Genomic DNA, 20,822 nt, shown 5'->3' on the forward strand with positions numbered 1-20,822 from the left:
GCTGCTGGGGCCCCTGCCCCGAACCGCCTCCCCTGCTCCCTCGGAGCTGCTTTCTGGAAGCCTCTTCTTGTACTCTAGTCGGATTTTCGGTGCTCTCCACCCTTAGTTCCTTCTCCCAGTGGCTGCCGCCGCTTGTCTGTGAGCTGTAGGCCTCATTGGAGCTTAGTAGTTTCTATGAGCTTTGAAGGAGCTTTAGAAAGCACGTCTCTCAGGTCCTGTTGATGCTGCCGTTTCTGAATAATTAATCTAGAAGTGCTTTGAGCTTCTCTATCATTGTGTTATCTTTCTTCAGACAAAGAATACAGTGTTTACGTGCCTGGTCTCACTGGCCTAAAAAATCTAAAGGTGTGGGTATGAACCTACAATCTTTTCCTGCTGTGCGGGGCTAACACAAAAACCACAACCTCTTCAGGATGCTCCTAAGCTGTCAGCTGTTCATGCCTCTGCCACTTAGGGTATCTATCTTTTGAGCATGTAGGTCAGGGATACTAGTATCTACCGCAGTTTCTTAGAGATGAACAGTCAAAAAAAGTGTTCCTTTCTCACTCTGTTACGGGTAAGTTGCAGATCATTGCTGAAGGAGTAGAGGCTCTCCTGCCTGCTTGTGTTTCTCCACGTGAAGTCATGGTCTGTTAAATTAAGCTTAGTGCGTAGTGAACTTCAGTTAGTGAGCTGATGGGTTCACTATCAGTTGAAGAGTAGTTTGGAAATGGAGAAAAATAGTTTGAAACAGTCTGGTTATTTCTGAACTGAAGCTTAGGTGTCTGCCTGCCACGCTCTGTTCCTCGGGCCCAGGACAGAATTCGTTGCTTCATTGCGAAGGCTGGCAGCTTGCTGTAAACCTGCCTCCATCGCTGATTAAAGCTGAACTGATGCATGTGTGTATGTTTTGATTCAGTAATTATTTTAGGAGTGTTCATTAATGCTTTAATCTGCCAGAGGTACAAAAATCTGCAGCAGGGTTAAGGCACCCTAATTAAGACATCACTGGGATACTGAAACCAGGCAGTGTGACTACAGTACCTTGTGGGTGAAAACTTCACCGGTGTTTGAAAGTGCTGCCAGTCATGCCTGATGATCAGTGAATTTGGTGGCAGAACTGTTGTGAACTCTGATGGGGATCAGAGTTGGGATAAAAGGCACTTTGGTAGACCCGGCTTTTCTGTATTATCTCCTCTTTATTGACAACTGTCTTTTCTGACTGGCAAATTATTCTTAAAAATTACTTTTTTTTTTTCAGTGCAGTTAGTGCTTGTCATCTTGAATTGCAGCCTGTTTTCTTAGTATCTTAAGCAGCTGCTTTATCTTGCTGAATGCTTTTCAAGTATTGTGGCAGGCTTATTTTCAAATCAGGCAGCCATTTAAATGTCAGTTCTGTTGTGACTGGCTTAATAGTAGAGAACTACTGCAGTTTGAAACAACTGGCTGTGCATTATTCCAGTCTTCAACTATAGTTTAAAATCTTAATTTTTTTTATGATTGCTGGACTCAAATTGAGAGAAAGGGATGCTGAACAGCCTCTGCTAGGCCCCCGCATACTGTCAATGAGAGTAGATGTCTTAAAGTGTGAAAAAGGCTTCTGAAACAGCAAGCATGCAGGTTTCTCTGATAATTTCTGAATCCTTAAATTGAATATCCGTAGAAAGTTTTTAACAGCCTATGTGAATATTTTCTACTGTAATTGGATTTTATTTTTTTTAAACTGGTAACTAGGACAAAGATACAGGCTTTCACAGACGTTACTGCTGGATTAAATTCTCAACTCCACAGGATGTTCAGAATGTGTTTCAGAAGGACTCCCACATACTTGAAGGTGCCAAGGTAACGTGCTAATTCCTTTAATGGAGTAATGTAATGAGTTGAGCTCTTTAATTCTGCCTTTGGTTGGGCACAGTAAAATCAAAATATTGCCATACTTGTTCCAAGTGTGATTAAGCATTTTGCCACTTAATGTGCTTTTGATGTTTTTTAAAACATAACACTTTTGTTTATTCCCCCCTCTCAACTCGACTCATTAGGGTCTGAGATCATACAGATACCACAGAGCTCACATACCAGAGATCAAAACCTCCTGCTACGCTAAGCTAAAGAAATATGAATGCAGTAAAACTGTTCAGGAACTGCCATGCAACTAGTTATTATTTGTAATACAGGTTTCTGTAGGATAGATTCCAACATCTAATTTGGATGTCGGGTGGCAGGGGCAAGATGACAAAGAATGTAAAGCTAAGCTTTGCACTTAGTGAAAATGTCTTTTTTTTTTTTCCTTCAGCTATTGTTTCGTACAAGAAAAATCAGTTGCCTGCTTTTATGTGTTCAAGGTAACTTCAAATTAGCTTTAGGAAAAAAAAAGCTACGCTTATTTAAAATGTTACAGACAGCAAGTGTTAGTAAAGGAAAAAATGACACACACTTTGGCAATCTCAGTGCACTAGTGTATAGTACCAGGAGGCAGCATACACCATCAGTTAAAAACCGTTGGTCTAGTACCCATACAAAGGTGTCTGTCATTGACTGGTCAGTTAGAGCCAGTCAACTGTAACATCTAGCTTCACTGCAGCAAATAAATAGAGCAAAGAAATGACCATCCCACAGCTTTCCAAACATTTAGTATGCAGTGGTGTTGACAGATAAGGATAAAAGGACAGTGAGTCAATGGCTGCCCAAAGCCATTAATAAATTAACAGGTCTCATGTCAAAATCATTAGAACCTTGCATCTAGTATGTTCACTAAATAGGGGCAAATTACTAAGGGGATTTTCTTGTAGGCTTATGTGTGCTTTGGCTGACCTAGCTACTCAGACCTAGTAGTAGAGTGAAACCATGAGCAACAAGCAGGCTGGTATAACAGACATGATCAGTTCACATCTTTGAATAATTAGTAATTCTTCAATATCCTTCTGACAACTAGTTTCTCATTTTAAGACTTTCAATGCCAGGAGATGGTAAGAGTAAAATGAATTGGCAAGAGACTTCAGGGATGCAGTATGTTGATTGTGATAAAGTATTTTACTTGACATGGTTCATACTACTGCAGAAGCCTTCATTGGTTGTGGTTACTTCAGTACCTATTCCTAAGAAGAGCTGACCTGTGAGTTACAACTGTGGTGCAAAAATGGAAGCAGAAATTAAGGAGTGGTTTGCTGACTTAAGTCTTGAACTGTGACAAGCCAGGCAACAGGCTGATCCCTCATAAATTGGGCTGAAAATAACTAGGATGTTATCTGTATGCATAAAAAAAAGTACCAGTACTAGCATAGCTAAGTATTTAGTGTTGATTTCTTGGAAATTATTTTGCTGCTTTTTATTCTTGAAGCTGTAACATAGCCACATTCACTTAACTGCCTAGGCTTTGAGGACTATACTCTCACAAGAGGTGCAAGAGCTAAGAAAGAGGCTTCTTTATAGTGAAATAAAAAGCAGGAGGCAGGCAGGAGTTAGCTTTCTTCATTTCTTCAAAATGCAAGCTTCTCTTCTAGAAGCAAAATACACAAGTACTTCTCCCACTTTGTTCTAGGCTAGGTTTAGACAGTTACCTTCTATTAGTTCCACATGAAAGCACAAGCTTTTAAGATGCTAGTTGTGTCAGCAAAATGTAATTGCTTTGCAAATTACATTCAACTTTCCCTTCAGGAGCTTAGCATTTGTGGTTATGGCTCATGAAACTGAACCGGTTATAAACCCATCTTCCACTTTCCATATGAATGTTTTAGAAAATCAGAAATGAAAAATATCAAACCTTCTTGTGTAACTAATTTGAATCATTTCCATTGTTTTCAGCTCACTCTCAAACAGCAGTCCCGTAGAAGACACAGTCAAAGAAAGAATCAAAGCGAGTGAGCGGTGGAAGGCGGCTTTATTTCACTAAATGTAAAGAAACTAAAATAAAGATTACTGAGAAACTATGAATGAGTATGTTTTAAAACAGAATCCAGCTGTTTCCCCTCCTTGTTCAAATAAACTGTATAAGCCACACTAAAGAAACACTGAATCAAACTCCCTAACATCCATTACAGCATAAGAGAGTAGTTATATACAGCAGGAAAGCTTTAAACAGATGAAGTAAAAGCTTTAGCTACCTACAAAAACTAAAGCTGTAGGAAGGGGCTACATTCTTACCCTGAGACGCTGGACAACAGGGAATGAGCAAAGTCAGAGCACTTGCTAAATAATAATTCCCTTGTGAAATGTTTCAAAGTGGTCTCCGTTCCTCTACTCTCCAGGGGTAGCTGTCTTATGTAGAAGAATTAGTGTGTGTATGTATATCCACACAAGAGTTGTGAACTGCTGCGTTACAACGCTGTCCCCCTATACACCTCTGATATTAAAAATGCCTTTTGCATGAAGTCCAAGCTTGTAGTCCATTTCTCTACCTCTCAGGGAACAGAGGCTTTCAGTCCTTCCTCCTCTTTTTGCTCTCATGCTCGTGTTCTTTAGGGCGGCTGCTATCTGATGGCCGTTTAGAACCACCATGTTGCTTAGCTTCTTCCAGAAACTTGTCCAAACCAAATGGATCCTCCTCAAATTGAACTGGTCCATCTCTGCCCCTCCCTCTGGTATTACGATCTGAGTTAGAAAACTCTTTGTCAGGAACAAACCTGCAGGAGAAGAGGTGATACTCAGTTGATGATTGTAACTTCAGAGTACTAATTAAGAATATTTCTTAACTTTATTTTCTTACCTATTGGTCTTTATTCGTGCCTCTAGATCATCACCATACATGTCCTTATCCACATTTTTACTTGGCCTGTAGATGTTTTGAGCCATATCCTTGCCACTTCTCCAAGGCTGGTCATAAACATTATAAATTTCATCCTCTCCTCCAGCAAAGCCACTGTCCATACCCTGTGAAGAATAAAGAACAGCAGCAGTGTAACACAAATGAGTCTGCAAAACCTCACCTAGTTTATTTTAACATCAAGATGCACTGATAGTGTCAGAGACACACAGAGATGGTACTGTGTGATTTACTATTGATTTCAAATGAGTTGAAGCACTTCATTAGGATATGAGTGTTTCTGGGTCTGGGATTAAGTCCAGAGAACATGACACAATCATTACAAGCCTTGGTCAGGGCCACTTCTACTCTTCGAGAAAGCAATAGGAAAGATTACAGGCCATTCATATTTCAGAATAACGGATCATTTCAGTCTGCCCTGCAAGTACAGCTGTCTGTAATAGCCAAGTACAACCATACAGAAATGTGTATTATTCAGAATTTCTGGAAAACATGATTTCAGCTGACTGATCCAAATCACACAGAGGCTTATGTAAACTGTGAAAGTAGAAGTGCCTGCTTGTTCACTTTTGATTCATCAGCTTTCCCTTCTGCCTGCAAGTCTTTCATTGGAGACGTGAAAAAGAATGATTGACAAACTGCAGGTCTATTCAGGGACTTTCTGAAGCCTAATCTACTTTTTCATCTCTGAACAGTATAAAGTTTGGGAAAATAAGTGTTGCTGTTAACTATTTATATCTTCAGAAGGATTTTTAACATAAGCAATAATTGGAATAGAAAGTATTCACTTGCTTCTCTCTCAGAGCAGATTTCCCTTAGTCAGTACATTTGTACAAAAGAAAGTGAGGTCACTGCAGCTTGAAGGCAAAATAGCTTCTTTCTCCCCACTCCCCAGTGAGAAAAAACACAGCAAAACCACTTTAATCCAGTTATACGTTCAGAATATTCCATTTTTGTTGCATCAGCTATGGATAAAGGAGATCAATAGTTTCCTAACCACTTATGTAAAGACTTCTTTCAGAGTGTATCCACACCAACCATGAGAACAGGGTCCCTTTAGTATTCTGGCCATACCCACTAAGGAAGGATGAGCGTGTTCTCACAGAAAGCTACACAGCTGTGAAAAGGTATTTTTACCTTGCTCTGGTTGAACAGCCTCTGGTCGTATTGGATTTCATTGGATGGCCTGGGGTTGGGTACCCCTAGGGCAATAACTTCACTGATATCTCTGTTCTCATTTCTCTGCAGCTTTGACCTGAATGAAAAATTTTATTAGGTCAGCAAACCATATTTGTTGACATGCTCAACTGCAACCTGATCCTGTATTAGTTGCTAACAATTTGCCTCAGGTGCCAGACTGTTGCCCTTCCTTACCTAGGTAACATTTAAAATTTGTCTCCTGGCAAAGGAAACAAAAGGGAAAGTTATCTTCAGCTGGGGATGACATTTAAATTTGCTTTCCACTATCTGCAATTTACATCAAGCTGAGTTGGTCTAAAATGTCATATTTATTTTTTGCAAGAACCAGTGTAATGATATACTGGGAAGGCCGAACAATCTAATTTTAAGATATTAGAGATTTTAAACCTCCAGAAACCATTTGTGCTCAGAAATCTCACTGGCTTGGGCAAGTAAGATACTTCAGCCTACACTCATAAATCTAAGCTTACTTAAATGAAGAGCCTCAAGAAACAAAGCCACTGATGATACTCTGGTCTCAATGAAGTTAGAGGATCCAAGTTTCAACCTTTGCTGTCAACATGTTAATTAAATCTGAATATACTGAAGTTCTGCTAAAGAAGAACCCACCCAAAACCAACAACCCACCCATTCCTCCATTCATCTGGAAAATTCTAAATTTAGAAGAAAGTACTGCAGTACTCTAAAACAATAATACTATTTCATACAATGAATGAATGGTGAATACCAGTTTCCAGTGTGAACCAGTGAATATCTCCACAAGGTAAAATTCAGGCACTCACATCAAGCAAAAGGCGAAAGCCCCGTGTAATAGTTTCCCTCGTGGGGAAGCCAGTGCCAGTACTGGCATAAAGCAGCTTTCTTCTGTGACTCACCTTTTGTCAGGGGCTGCCCTGGAAAGATTTCTGTCATGCTGTCTCTCTTTGCGCCGGTCATGTCTGATTTCATCTCTTTCTCTAGCTTCACCATCCTCTGAACAAGTGCAAGATTGCTCATTACAGACAAATATTTGAAGTTTGAATTAACTATGCCACAGACATTGGCACAGTATTCTTTTACAGAAGAAAAGTGACCCTTAGGCACTCTTTAGAATGTTACACTTTAAACAAACTGAACACCTGGAAAGCCACAGCTTTCTTATGCCACAAGCAATTTACTGTCCTTGACAAGAGAGTTAAAGCAGACATATCCAATGACTATGTTTTCTCAACTTTCAAGATCTTAGAATACTTGTCCATCTACGAATTAATATCCTAAACCACCTACAGATCATCGTATCATACTTTTATCTCTTAAGTGTAAAAATATCGTTCGAACACACAGGCATCTAAGTGCCTTGAAGAACATTCTCTGACTCAGTATCACAGAATCACTCAGGTTGGAAGGGAGTCTCTTAACTCAAGCTCCTGCTGAAAGCAGGATCAATGCTGAATTCAAACCAGGTTGCTCAGGCTTTGCCCACTCAGCTGGGGAAAATCTCCAAGGATAGAGATTGCCAGCCTCCCTGGGCAACTTGTTCCCACTGCTTGTCCTCATGGTGAAAATTTTTTCCTTGCATGTAGTTGGAACCTCCTGCTTCAATTTTTGACCACTGTCTCTTTCTTTCACTGTGCAGCTTAGTGAAGAGCCCTGATGATCTCCTTGTAGGTATGGGAAAGCTTCCATTAGGTCCCCCCAAAGCCTATCTTCTCCTGGCAGAACAAGCTTCATTCTCTCAGAACAAGCTTCATTCTCTCAGCATCTCCTCACTGGACAGATGCTCTAGCCTCCTGACCATTTTGGTGGCACTCCACTGAACTCACTCCTGTTTATCAGTGTCTGTCTTGTACCTGGGGGCCCATAACTGCACCCAGTATTCCAGATGCAGTCTAACAGGTCACCAGTGAAAGGAAATGATTACTTCCCTTGACCTACTGGTTACACTCCTGCAGAAGCAGCTTAGTATGCCCTTAGCATTACTGCTGCCAAGGCACACTGCTGGCTTACGTTTAGCATATTGTCCACTAGGACTCCCAGGTCCTTTTCAACAGAGTGGCTCTCCAGCTGGCCAGTCCCCAGCCTGTTGGGAAGAGGTTAGTCCATCCCAGCTGCAGGATTTGGCATTATATTACTAAAAGGTGGAGGATACGGTCATAATGAGAGATCATAACTGCTCTGTAAGTTCAGCATCTTGATCTTTGAAATGTCATTTCAATCATTATCACAATGGTTATGATTTAGTTAGGTTAGCAGTTTTTGGACCTAGTGGTCAACAGAACTACAGTTCTGCAAGACCAGTTATAACAACGCAAGAGACAGAATATCGCATTTACCATCTTTGAAAACTTAAAGATGGTTTAGTTCTTGTAAACAAAGTTGCTCATCTGCAACAAGCCTTTTCTAAAAAAGAAAAATTAGATTAGAACAGTCCATGAAAGCTATTGTACTGATCCACTGACAACTCTGAAACTCTCAACAATGTCCTAAACCTGTATACACTGACATACTGCTGCGAGGTTCAAAGTCAGATCACATCAAACCAGCCAGTGAATTAACCAAATTCACTGGCTGATCAAATAAAGACACAAAGAACAGATGTCATGCTTAGAAATTACAGTTGCTATTTAGGCATTATAAGTTCTCGGGTTATTTCTCCAAACCTACACTTCAGAGAGTGCTAAAAAAACCCCAAACCATAGCACCTTAATAACAAAGAAATGTACCTTTTTCAACATGGGTTTTGATCCCTGCTCTTCTCTCCCTGGCTTTCTGAGCCATTTCTCGGAGCTTTTCCTCATGTTTCTCCTTTTCTTTCTGAGCCATCTTCCTCTCCACCTGGGCACGCATCTCTACAGCCTCACGAGCCTGCACACATAAGACATAGTTAAAATGACAGAAAGCTAGCACCTGGGATGCAAGCAGATCTTTTGTCACGGAGTGATCCAGTAAACAGGGCAGGAATCAAGCCACAAACATGAAGTTCAAAGCCAGACAGCCGCAGCAGTTAGAGCTGAGAAACAAGAGCCATGACCTCCAATAATTTAACCCACACTGAGCCACTGATTCAAAGATATTGGGGATAAGACCTTATGCCTTATGTTAGCCAAGAAGCAGGACAAATCAAAAAGCCATAGCCTATTCACAGTTGATTTTCCCAAGGAAATAAACATACAAAGAAGGTAAAACCACATGGAACAAAACAGTTTAAACAACCACCTGACCTTTCTGTCAGCTATATAGAGAGCCTCAGCAAGCTTGGCAAAATTTTCATTAATATGAACAGTCTGCAATCCTCTGCCATCTGCAGCCAGACGCTTGTCTAATGGAATGGTGTAACCCTACAGTGGAAACAGAGAGACAGTTAATCACAGAAACTAACATTATTTTGTAATAACAAACATTATTACATTTATTGTGTAAGAAAACAAAAACACATACAAAACTCGCAGCCCATCATTAATACGCCTCAATGGACCTCCTTTATACATACTTCAAATTCATACCAGGTAATACTAAGCTCCCCTCCAATTCCACGCTCCCCCCAAATCTGAATCACAATTTCCCCTCAAGTTACGTCTTAGTACAAATGACAGTTTTTGATTGAAAACATCCACTCTTTGCTTTGTGTTAAGAACTACAGATAATAGCTTTCCCAGTCTCTAAGCTGTTTTATTATTTGTGCTTAAAAATTGTTTTCCCTAAACTGTTTTTATACCTGTTAAGAGGTTAGCTGATTCAAACTGAGGAAGGGGGAAGGCTGCCAGCAAAAGCAAGACACTAAATGCCAATTTTGCCTTCAAAAGCTGAAACATAGAAGTATTTATAGATGATATTTTAAGATTTTTTAAGAGAGCTCTACAGAATTTTTGCTTTGGTTTTAGCATCTGTAACCTAAAATTTGATCTACTAATTAGTGTCAGTCCCAGTTATACAGCTGTGTTGGGGTAGAAAAAAAAACCCATCATCCAAACACACAGCTTTTCCTTCCTCCAGTTGAAGAGGCTGCCTCATAACAGCTTGGTAAGTTTGAGAACTAGACCAGTTACTGCAGCAAATTATAAATTTTCCCTTCTCTCTGAACATAAACTTACTGGCTGATAAAGGGACAGGACATACCTACTCAAACAAGAAATAAAATTAGCTAAGCTAACCAGTGATGAGAATTAATTAGTGAAAGAATGCAACAAGGAGAACTTTTGAGAAATTTGGACTACAGTATTAAAAAGAAAACATGCTTGATTCTCTATGAATTACCCTTCCCTTTTTCAGTTTAGACGGCTTTACTTTGTGGGCTCCAGAGACTTTGGTTTCAGACTCCACATACTGCACTATTATGGAGATTTTAACTAATGCCATTTTTTCTCTCTCAAAATGCATAATCTCTGCCATGAAGTAATATATTCTCTCTCAGTTCTATACTCCTGTCAATTTGACAACCCTGATATGCCAAAGAAAGAAAAACTGAGCTGTACAATTGTGTGTTCTCCATGCTGGAAGCAGCCACTTTACCTAACTCTAGAGGTTTGAAACAAGTATTATTCAAGCTTAAATCATTCATAGGAATCTCCCAGCAGGGTGCAAACATTAGAAAGGTGAATTTATGACAACTTATTTACCTTTGCATTTTTCCAGTTTGAAATGCATGGAGGAATTTTCCACTCTTGCTGCTCTTTCACAGTCATCTGATTTAAGAAAGGAAGTAAAGTCATCTTTAGATCTACAGCAAAAGGAAATACTGTTTTCCTTCTCAAAGGCAGCTATGAAACTACTGAAATAAATTAGAGTACAAAGTTCAGGACACTGTTACAAAAAACTCAACCCTTCCTAGCAGCAATAAGATGTTCATTTCTGCACTGTACCTTTGCCAACAGTGAATAAAGTCATGACAGCTTTTCATAACACAACTTAGTGTTATTAAGGATGAGCTTAATAGTGTTGCCTAAAAGCAGCATCAGTGTACCAAGGCTAAAGCCTCAGTCAACTCATCCATGCCATGGACAACTCCAGCAATGCAGCCCTGCGTAAAATATGAGAAATCTACTCAACCTCTGACAAGCTACATAGGAAGAGAGCCACTTCCAGAACTGCCCAAAAACCCTCAAAAAGACTGCACCAGGCACCAAGTTTATCACTTAACATCACATCAAAAGAACAATAAAGAGAAGGTGCACAGAAATGAACTAGATCAAAGTAGAATTTGCGAACCCATCTAGAATTCAAAACTGAGAACAGCTATGGCATTTCATACCTTTCTACTAGGAGAGTGCATTACAGGTGCTGGAGGAGAAGGCGGCCCACGTGGAATCTTCTTGTTAATTCTGAACAATTAAGAAAACAAATACAATCGGCATGTTGTATATGGAACTACCCTATAGTATCTTCTATTTGCCATGAAGGTTTGAATAGTTACTTGAATCTTGGAGGCTCCATAGGGTCCTTCTGCATTTCCACCATCCGAATAACTCTCTGTTTTGCTCCAGAGTTGAAGGCAACACCTTGCTGCGACGGTGTGTACCTGAATAAAACAAAGTGCTCAGTTCTCTGCACACAGCTAGATATTCCTTTCCCACCGCCATTTTCACTCAGTTCACTGCTCTAGCTGCATTTTCATGTTATCCACACCAGTTTAAGACTTTTCCACTGTGAACACCAGGAACAGATAATGGCACAGAGGATACTGGACTGAATGCAGAGAAGCAACTACACCAGACAGAATGTGTCTTCCCAGGGCTATATTATCCTGTTTCAACCTAGATTCCAAAGTAGAAGAAACAAACTAATAGAGTACACAGAGCATGTCACAATACTCTTCACCTATGTCTGTGGATCCCTGGTGACTACTTACTGGTTATTAAGAACCTCCTCACATACTTTTTTTCAGAATTCACATCAGGCCAAGTCTAACCCTGCCATGGAATTTTTCTGTGTTTGCAGCAGAAAATCATCATAAGTGAGTATCAGCTTCCTAGTAATTCCAATTCTTCCTAGTTGCTCGTTTTACATAAGGGAAGAACCTTGTTACATGCCTTGTCTTGGGTTCAAACTCCCAGTAAAGACTGTTTCCAGGGCAGCATCATTCATAGTGCTCCCTGACAAATCTACATTTTGTGGCTAAAACAATAACCCCACCACAAAGTGCCACAACTCATGACACGTTAAAACATATTTCAACACACTTCAAACTAGATTACCATTAGTGGGTTAATTCAAAATACATAAGCCAGTTTCATATTACTTCCAGAAGAACAGAATTCAAGAGGAATTTCCGTTCTCAGAAATTCAAGGAATATCCTAATTTTAATCAATTTTATATATAACAACATCTTACACACACCAGCACTACATACCGAATGTACTGTGCAGGAGCTAGTTTGTCAGCTGCTCGAACTGGCATGGCTGCTGCAACTTTTTGGGAGACTGATTTCTCCAAGGCTGCTCTTGTCTTCTCTGTTATCTAAAGACAAAAGTACCACAGAATGCCACTCACTGCATATGCAAGACATACAATATACCTCTGATAACTAGGCACATCAGTGCATATAATACCTCTCTGATTGCCTCCTCGTCTGGTCTTTGCAGTTCAGGATCGTCCACATTCATGACCTCTTTTGGCACCAGATCTGTGTATTTGCTGTAAATAACCTGGAAGACATTATATTTTATTAGTGCTGGTGAACAGAATCATAGAATCGTTTAGGTTGGAAAAGACCTTTATGATCATCGAGTCCAACCATTAACCCAGCACTGCCAAGTCCACCACTAAACCATCTCCCTAAGCACCATGTCTACAGGTCTTTTAAATACCTCCAGGGATGGTGACTCCACCACTTCCCTGGGCAGCCTGTTCCAATGCTTGACAACCCTTTTGGTGAAGAAATTTTTCCTAATATCCAATCTAAACCTCCCCTGGCGCAACTTGAGGCTGTTTCCTCTCATCCTATCGCTTGTTACTCGGGAGAAGAGACGGACACCCACCTTGCTACAACCTCCTTTCAGGTAGTTTGGAGCGATAAGGTCTCCCCTGAGCCTCCTTTTCTCCAGGCTAAACAACCCCAGTTCCCTCAGCGGCTTCTCATAATACTTGTGCTCTAGACCCTTCACCTGCTTCGTTGCTCTTTTTTGGATGTGCTCCAGCACCTCAATGTCTTTCTTCTAGTGAGGGGCCCAAAACTGAAGACAGTATTCAAGGTGTGGCCTCACCAGTGCTGAGTACAGGGAATAGGAATAAATGTACATATTTCAAAGAAAATGTTTCAGGCCTAGATTATACTTTAGGTACTAATTAAAACTTACATACAACTCTAAATGCATTACAATTACATAGAACCATAGAATCATTTAGGTTGGAAAAGTCCTTAAGATTGTGGAGTCCAATGATAAACCTAACACTGCCATGTCCACCACTAAACCATGTCCCTAAGCACCACATCTACATGTCTTTTAAATACCTCCAGGGATGGTGACTCAACTGCTTCCCTGGGCAGCCTTTTCCAACACTTGACAACCCTTTCAGTGAAGAAATTTGTCCCTAATATCCATCTAAACCTCCCCTGGTGCAACTTGAGGCTGTTTCCTCTCGTCCTGTTCTTTTCGACATATTCTTCAATGACTCCCATAGAACAAGAATATACTCTAGATGCCATTTTACAGATGGAATAATCGAAGAAAAGAAGCAATTTGATTAAATATAATTATGTAAATCATTCTCAGAGCTAGGATTAGACACCAGTTTCCTGCTTCCCTTTCCTACTCTTTTCCTTTTTAGGCTCCCCAAGACAGACAGAAAAATCCACATTTGTACTTCTGTTTTCAAGGATTACTTAAGAATTCGATACAAGCCTTTTTTAGCATCTAGATTTTTATCGTATCATTATGTTTGCTGTGTTCTTCAAAAAAATAAATGCTTGAGAAAACTGTTCTTTACACTTTCCCTCATATGGGTACATCAGTCTTCATACAACATGCAGGTGGCTGTCACTAGCTTTAAGCCCCAACTTTTAAACGTAAGGAAATAACACTATTAGATAGCAACTATTATTTCAAGTTCATTATAAAGTGCATGCCCAACCATGAAACTGACCTTTAGCCTCAGCATTGATTTGTCACACAAGAGCCATTTACTGCTTGTCAGCTTTCACTCCTAAAATTTTCTTCCTCTGAATTAGTATCAATAATATCCTAGCTTCTCAGATGCTGAATGAAGGACATCTGAAGAGCAGTGTTCCTCTAAGGTAATTAACTCTAAGTCCAAGTGTCTTGCTGCATGAAGAACAAAGTATGCTGAAAGAGCTCAGAGTATCCCAGAAGACAAAGAAGAAAACAAAAAAAAGTCTAAGAGGTGCTCTAAAAACTATAGTACACTGAGGTACAAATGAGCTATGTGAACTAGTTAAAACCCTAAAATATTGCATGCAAGTGGCAAGCTGCATTAATGTGGAAAAAATCCATAACATGGATTAAACTAGCCTGAAAATACCAAAATTTTTCTCTCCATCATAAACTTGGTACACTTGCATGTTCTAATTGGAGTCCTTTTTTGAGGTGATATAGACAGGCAGATAAAGATGTTGCACTATGTTGTTTTTCTAGATATTTACCTTATTTTAACAGTAATGTTGAGACATTTTATTAATCTAAGATAAAGAGGAGACTGGCACTGTTTGATATTGTAGTATGCCCACTCACTACCATTTTTCATCTAAGAAATTTAAAAGGAAGCATCAGTCTGTGTTTCAGATAATTCCATTTTGATTGCTTCTGAAAAGCAGAATCTCCTTCTAGGCAGAAACAAAATGCTCAATTTTTGGTACAGCTAGATGATTCCTTCTCTGGCTGTGGCAGCCTTAACAGGCAGCAATTAGAAATCTGCACACCACTGCCATCAGAAAGAGAACAATCCTACCTAACTAGCTGTGTAAGATACTGTAGCTCATGGTAGGATTTAGACATCAATCACATTCAGAGTTTCACAAGACACCTGATAAGATGCAAGCATCTTGACAGAAGTTTCTTAATTTGCAACAGATAAATCCATCCCCTCAACATATTTTATTCTATATATCCAGAGCACCCCTGTACAGTGCTCATCAATCCTATGTGTAAATCGAGAGGCTACCATCAAGCACTGGAGAATGAATTCCTTCCTTGGCAAAGAATGGTTTCTCCATATGAAGCACATAACATTTTAGAAGTCATTACAATTACCTGGTTGGAAGCCTGGCGCGCACACACCACAGAAAAAAATTGGTGATAAGCTCTCAAACCAAGCTCTACCACAAAGGTAAATACATTATGAGTAATGAATACTTTTGATTATTTTAGTTATATTCACATTCTCTTGTCCTGTTCCATCACTGTGACAGGAGTTCCTTCAACAATGGAACTACCTTCTCTTGTGAATGTTTCAACTGAATTCACAATCTTGAGAAAAAAAAGTAGGTAAGATTTGCGGTTCTTTTTTTCTCCTTTAACGTCTAAGCTGCAGCCTTGGGCCACTAAGGAGAAATCCAACTCCTGCACAGAAAAATCATCCTTGCCAGAAAAAAAGTAATGGACCTAATAGTTCCATTCCTTGATTTCACTCTCTCTTCTGTCTTGATAAAGACACAGGAAGCAATTATATGTCCTTATTTTCCTAATAAGGGGACAGAGCATCATTCTCACCAAAATATATCCATTATTGATGCATTATTTTAGCCTGGCTTTTAGTCATGTGAGTAGAGAAAGTGTTGGAAGAATCTATAGCAGCACAAGAGCTAACCACACGGCTAATGCTGGAAATCCTTCATCTGGACAACCAGACGGAACTCTATCCTCGGATCCATAAGGTCATGTATCCAGGTTCATCAACATTATCCGGCATTTCGTGTCTAGCAGACTTTCTACCAGCCCCAAACAGGAGGCTTGTCAAACTATCTCATTTATGTCAGCATTTTTCAAGGAAAATTCTCTGAAGCAACTATTTTTTAAATATGTAAGGGAACAGATGCAAGAGAGATGAACCACTGCAATAGTAGAAACTGCTGACTAGCCACCTAGCTATAGGGTCCGGGTGGTGGAACTCCTGCCTCTACAAGAAGGCAGAATACTAAATTCAACTTCAAAAACCCCATAAACTGTAGCAAAAGCAAAATTTGTTTCTTAACTCAGACCAAACAAGTAGCTCACAGAATAGGATCAGAAACTCCATCTCATTTCTGGCAGGCTGCTAAGTTACCTATTTCTCTTAGCTCTAAGTATTAAGATTGAAGAAATATTTGAATTATGACTGCAGCTCTCAGGATAATGAAACTTCTGTATGTAACCCTACTGACACTACTATCAGAAGTTCCCTCTTACAGAAAATATTCCACATTATTCAACTCAACACAGATCACTGAAGAACTGCTCCCTATGACATCTCTGCTAATACTTTCTCTTTCCTGCAAAACAAAGCAATAGTAGTGAAATTGTTTCAAATACCTAATTTTCCCTCAGTTTTATCCCCACTTGAACCACAATACTTAATTTTTAGCCTCAGCATTTACATCCAGCTGGATGCAATCAGAATCAATCTGATGCAGAAGGAAGAGCTTAGGGTCAGGAAAACCCAATTCAAGTTCTACAGAGCCCAGTTTCGGAAAAGCCACTCATCTCTTCTATCCTGGTAAGTATGGCCACAAAATGAGAAAATTACTGCTTCTTTATAGATGCCATATGGAAAATTAATGAATGCTGGTACAGATCTTCACAAATCAAATATGACCAATGTTAACAGCTTAAATTTAACTTTACCTGTTCTAAGTATTTTCCTAACTCTGAATTAAATAAGGCACAGTGAAAGATTAGTCATTTTTGCCTAAAGCCTACTATCATTTCTAGTTCTTTTTCAAATATTCTTAGATCCCTATCTGAACAGTTCTATTATATGAACGTTAAATCTGATCCTACAGGTAGGTGAAGATGTATTTAACAAGTTGTAAAAATTAGGGTTTAATTATACTTTTTTTTTTTTTTTTTTTGCTTCTTATTTGCCCTGCAGCTTCCCCAAAATCAGTACAATTATTAATTCTTGTCTACTTACCTGCTCCGAATTATTTCTTATCCTTTGGGATAAGTCAAATTTCTATTTAGTATCAAGTATCAAAAATTTAGTATCACAAAATTCTGTAAGTGTAATTAATATTTTAGCACCTTCCTCTTGACAAATAATTAGACACTACATAAAGTCTGATGGAACTCCAATGAAAGTCCCCTCAGTAAAAATGTTGCCACTGGTGGTGTTTCTGTTTAGCCTGACTACTTTCTGCCACATGACAGCATGGCGTCTGGTTGATATGAACTAATTTTTTTCAAAGGTACTGCAGTAACTTTAGATGCACAGGATGAGGATATACAAGATGTGACACTTTTTTGACACTCAACCGAGTATTAGTTAAATATAAAATCCTATTGGCATGAATGTTCTGCAATTTTGGCAATTGTAGGATCAATTTAAAACAATAAAAAAAAAATATCTGTCAAAAAAGAAAGATTTCCCCTGATATTTTTAGAATGCTTGCCCTATTTTTTGAGAGGTAAAGTTCACCTTTTGTTTTTCTTTTTAGACAGGTTTTTCCCCTTCCTCATTTGCAGTAAGATATGAGGCATATTACAGACCCATAAGCTTTTCAAGGCATCCTAAATTAAAGCAAAAGTCAAATTATTTTGAAAACAACTATTCATATCTATCCACTAAAACACCCTCTGTAGTTAACCCTCTTTTTAGATTTTCTTTGGGTTACCCTATTCTTTACAGGAGATGCTTGCTATAACAAGCAGCTGGTCAAACATTTGATCATGCCTCAGCAGTTTTTCAGCCCCAAACACATGCTTAGAAGAATTAAAAGTTTTAATGTAGTCCACTGTTACATTTGAAAAGGTAGATGTAGATACTCCTCAAAGTGGACTCAGGAGACCCAAGTAACTGATCTCATCAATATTAGTTAGAACTTCAAGGTAAAGTGTCATCTCTTTGTTTTTAGAAAGGCTAATGTATACAGGAAATTGAAGTTGGTTCCCATTAAACTCAACGAGAATCTTGCCATCACTGAACTTAACACAAAAATTTTGGAGTATAACCACTGGCAATACCTTCTGCTACAATTAAAAAAATAAAATAAAAAAAGAGCACCCAACAATATTGAAAACAGCCAGAACGTCAAATGTTAAATTAGCAAGACAAAAGGTGTAGTATTCTGAAAGTTGTACTGTGTTTTCTTTGCTTTTTTTGCCCCCTCTCTCCACACACTGAAATAAGGCTGTCTATGATCAGGCCGGTTTTCAGTTTCTTGCCTTCACTGGAAAGCTCTCTAATGAAAGCTGGTAAGCTATCAGGTAAGTTTTGTGTAGAGACTCTCACCATTTTTGCCTTACTTTTTAATTACATAACAGAGAAGATCACATAGTGATCCTGGTCAAAATGCCCATGTCTGTCTGACTCTAAGAAAACAGGACTGCACCTCAAGGAGGCAATCCATTTGTCTAATGCCAGACCAATGAGTTTAAGCATATGCAATGTATACACACAACTTTTCCAGGTATACATGCCAGTCTACATATTTGAAGAAATATTACCTTGTCCTTTGACTGTCCTTGACGAGCAATTGCATCGTATTTTATTTTTCCTTCCGCATCCACCTGCACAGCCAAAGCATTGGACATTTTCTTCTTTCGGCCCATATCCAATGGATATTGAGCCACATGAATTTCTGGGAAAGCACCCCCATCTCCAAAATCCTATGCAAAAGAAAAAGCGGTGACTGACTGAAACACAAAAACATGGTATAACATTTGCACGGGTGGGAAATGGAATGAAAGACTGGATTGATTTTAACAAAATGAAACACTGCCAGAATGTTCTAGTAACTTTATTATTTAACTGGTAAGAGAGCAATGGACTATAGAACTTACACTTACTAAATGAAAAGACACTGAAGTGCATAGACATCTTGCAGTAACTATTCCCTGAACAGAGTCTTTCACCGGATGTCTCACATTCAACAGTCAGTTACAGAATCAATGTTAAAGTATTAGGCAGAACAAAAGTCAGTCTCATCAGAGCAGGTCTCAGATGTTATTGCCAAGTACCATTTCAAAATCTGCAAGGTTTTGTTTTAGTACAGTTTCTCACTGAGCCACAATTTTGTAATCAGAGCTATACATCTGTATTTTCCCTTCTACCTTTTAACATTTCCAGTTGCAATTACGTTGAACTGGCGAGGATTTACAGCTAAATACACACAACATTGCCCAGAACCCTTTTGCCAGTAACATACATAAACAATGAGTATCTGACAAATTTTTAAGTTTCCTTCCAACTCTAACAATTTTCTCCCCCACTAGCAGCTATCTTTTGTTACACTAAGAACAGAATACATGAGTATTCTCCAATATACACATGTTCACTTATTCCAGCTATAATCTGGAACATGTGTTTAACAAATAATGACAGAGGAACACTATAGATGTCTTTCTCAGAGGATCCTTGCCTTCACAGATTGTAAGATGAAAGGACCATAGACCTATTTCCATATTACAACATAACAGCCTCTGAAGGGAAGAATCTTTATAACATCCTGTTTACCATGAAATGTTTTAAGTAATCCGGTGAATTGGAACAATTTCCCCCAACCCAAGAATACATCCAACAGTCTGGATGGAAATTCTGCACGTGATAAGGCTTTGCACAATTCTGTGCTACACTCAAGATACTCAAGAGTTTATTTCTACTCCAGAAAATACACTTTTTTCCTCCCATTAGCAGACACGGTACTATAGTGCGAATTTAAATATCTACCTCTAGCACCCGTGGTATCCATCCTTTCCGGTAACCGTATGGGGGAGGTTCCCTTCGTGATGAGACTAGAGCAGTCTGCCTAGATCTTTGAGCTCTTGCTCTTTCTTCTAGTTCTAGCTGGTCTTGAGACAGCTGGGTTGGAGCTGGTAAAAAACTGCACATCCACAGACAGCCACCAAAAAAGAAAGAGACATAAAAAGTTAATTCTGATAATTTCACTCAGTGACACTCAACTATGCTTGAGTCTACTACTAAATTATTACTTTCTCTACAATCACTCCATACAGTCTGTGAAACAATTTATGAAATTTGAGTATTGTGTTCATAAACCAGATGGCAGTAACTTCTGAGATTATAGGGGAAAAAACAATGTGCGCTCTCTCAGCATTCTGGAAGATCCCTATAAAATCTGATGCTAAATTCATCCCCACTCGCATCTTGTTTGAACGGGAGTGTGTGACAATGCCCATTCTCCAACAGGAACGTCACACGAAACTATGTATTCTTTCCACCACTACGGAGCAGAAAAAGAAAATACGCCCTTAGTGCCAACAACTCCCCCTTCCTTCCTCTCAAGGCAAACGCCCACAAAAAGATCTGTCAGCAAGCTCCCCCCTTAACGCCAGATACCTCCCGGCCAAAGCCAATTAGTCGAAAACACAGTTTCTTGACTTCCCATTTTTCAGCTCGTACAGACCACGGGACCCTTTTACGCGTTAAGGAACCGTCCACCTCCGAGAAAGTCGGCATTCCAGGGCAGACCACTGAAGCTGCACTCCCGAGGCTTGCGAGAGACGCAGCAGCTTGTAACAAAGACGTCTCGCCCTCGCTCACCGTAAAGACACCCCGACAAAACCGGACGGGTCCGATCACCTCCAGCCGAGGCGGAGGAGCTCCTTCTTCCCGCACAAAACACGCGAGGGAGGCAGAGCCCTGAACTGGAAGCAGTGGCAAAGACCCCCTCCCGCCAGGGCAGGACAATGCAGGGCAGGGCAGGGCAGCTCCCTCAGCTCCGACTCGGCCCTCGCCACCCTCCCCCCAGCCGCGGCCCGGCCTCCTCACCGGCCGGCGGGCCCACCGCCCGGGAGA

At 39.8% G+C, this 20,822-nt stretch overlaps 2 protein-coding genes across 2 annotated transcripts in view; one reads left to right on the plus strand and one right to left on the minus strand.

Moving 5' to 3' along the window:
* Nucleotides 1-3,903, plus strand: part of SLIRP (SRA stem-loop interacting RNA binding protein) — a 6,230-nt gene extending 2,327 nt beyond the window's left edge. Inside the window, exons 3-4 of the mRNA XM_009280935.1 lie at nt 1,714-1,821; nt 3,781-3,903. Of these exons, the coding sequence (XP_009279210.1) occupies nt 1,714-1,821; nt 3,781-3,840 (168 nt within the window). The 3' untranslated portion in view covers nt 3,841-3,903. The remainder of the gene's footprint in view (nt 1-1,713; nt 1,822-3,780) is intronic.
* SNW1 (SNW domain containing 1) lies at nt 3,838-19,895 on the minus strand. The gene is made up of 13 exons (XM_019472504.1): nt 19,734-19,895; nt 18,512-18,673; nt 12,464-12,559; nt 12,265-12,371; nt 11,328-11,432; nt 11,166-11,235; nt 10,534-10,599; nt 9,139-9,255; nt 8,641-8,782; nt 6,814-6,910; nt 5,876-5,993; nt 4,682-4,845; nt 3,838-4,598 (listed from the first exon to the last, which is right to left on the minus strand). Exons 1-13 carry the CDS (start codon nt 19,893-19,895, stop codon nt 4,394-4,396), a joined length of 1,611 nt encoding a protein of 536 aa, XP_019328049.1. The 3' UTR covers nt 3,838-4,393.
* Nucleotides 19,896-20,822: the final 927 nt, after the last annotated feature.

This window comes from Aptenodytes forsteri, unplaced genomic scaffold (genome assembly GCF_000699145.1).
Source record: "Aptenodytes forsteri isolate BGI_AS27 unplaced genomic scaffold, ASM69914v1 Scaffold193, whole genome shotgun sequence".
NCBI classification, from domain to species: domain Eukaryota; kingdom Metazoa; phylum Chordata; class Aves; order Sphenisciformes; family Spheniscidae; genus Aptenodytes; species Aptenodytes forsteri.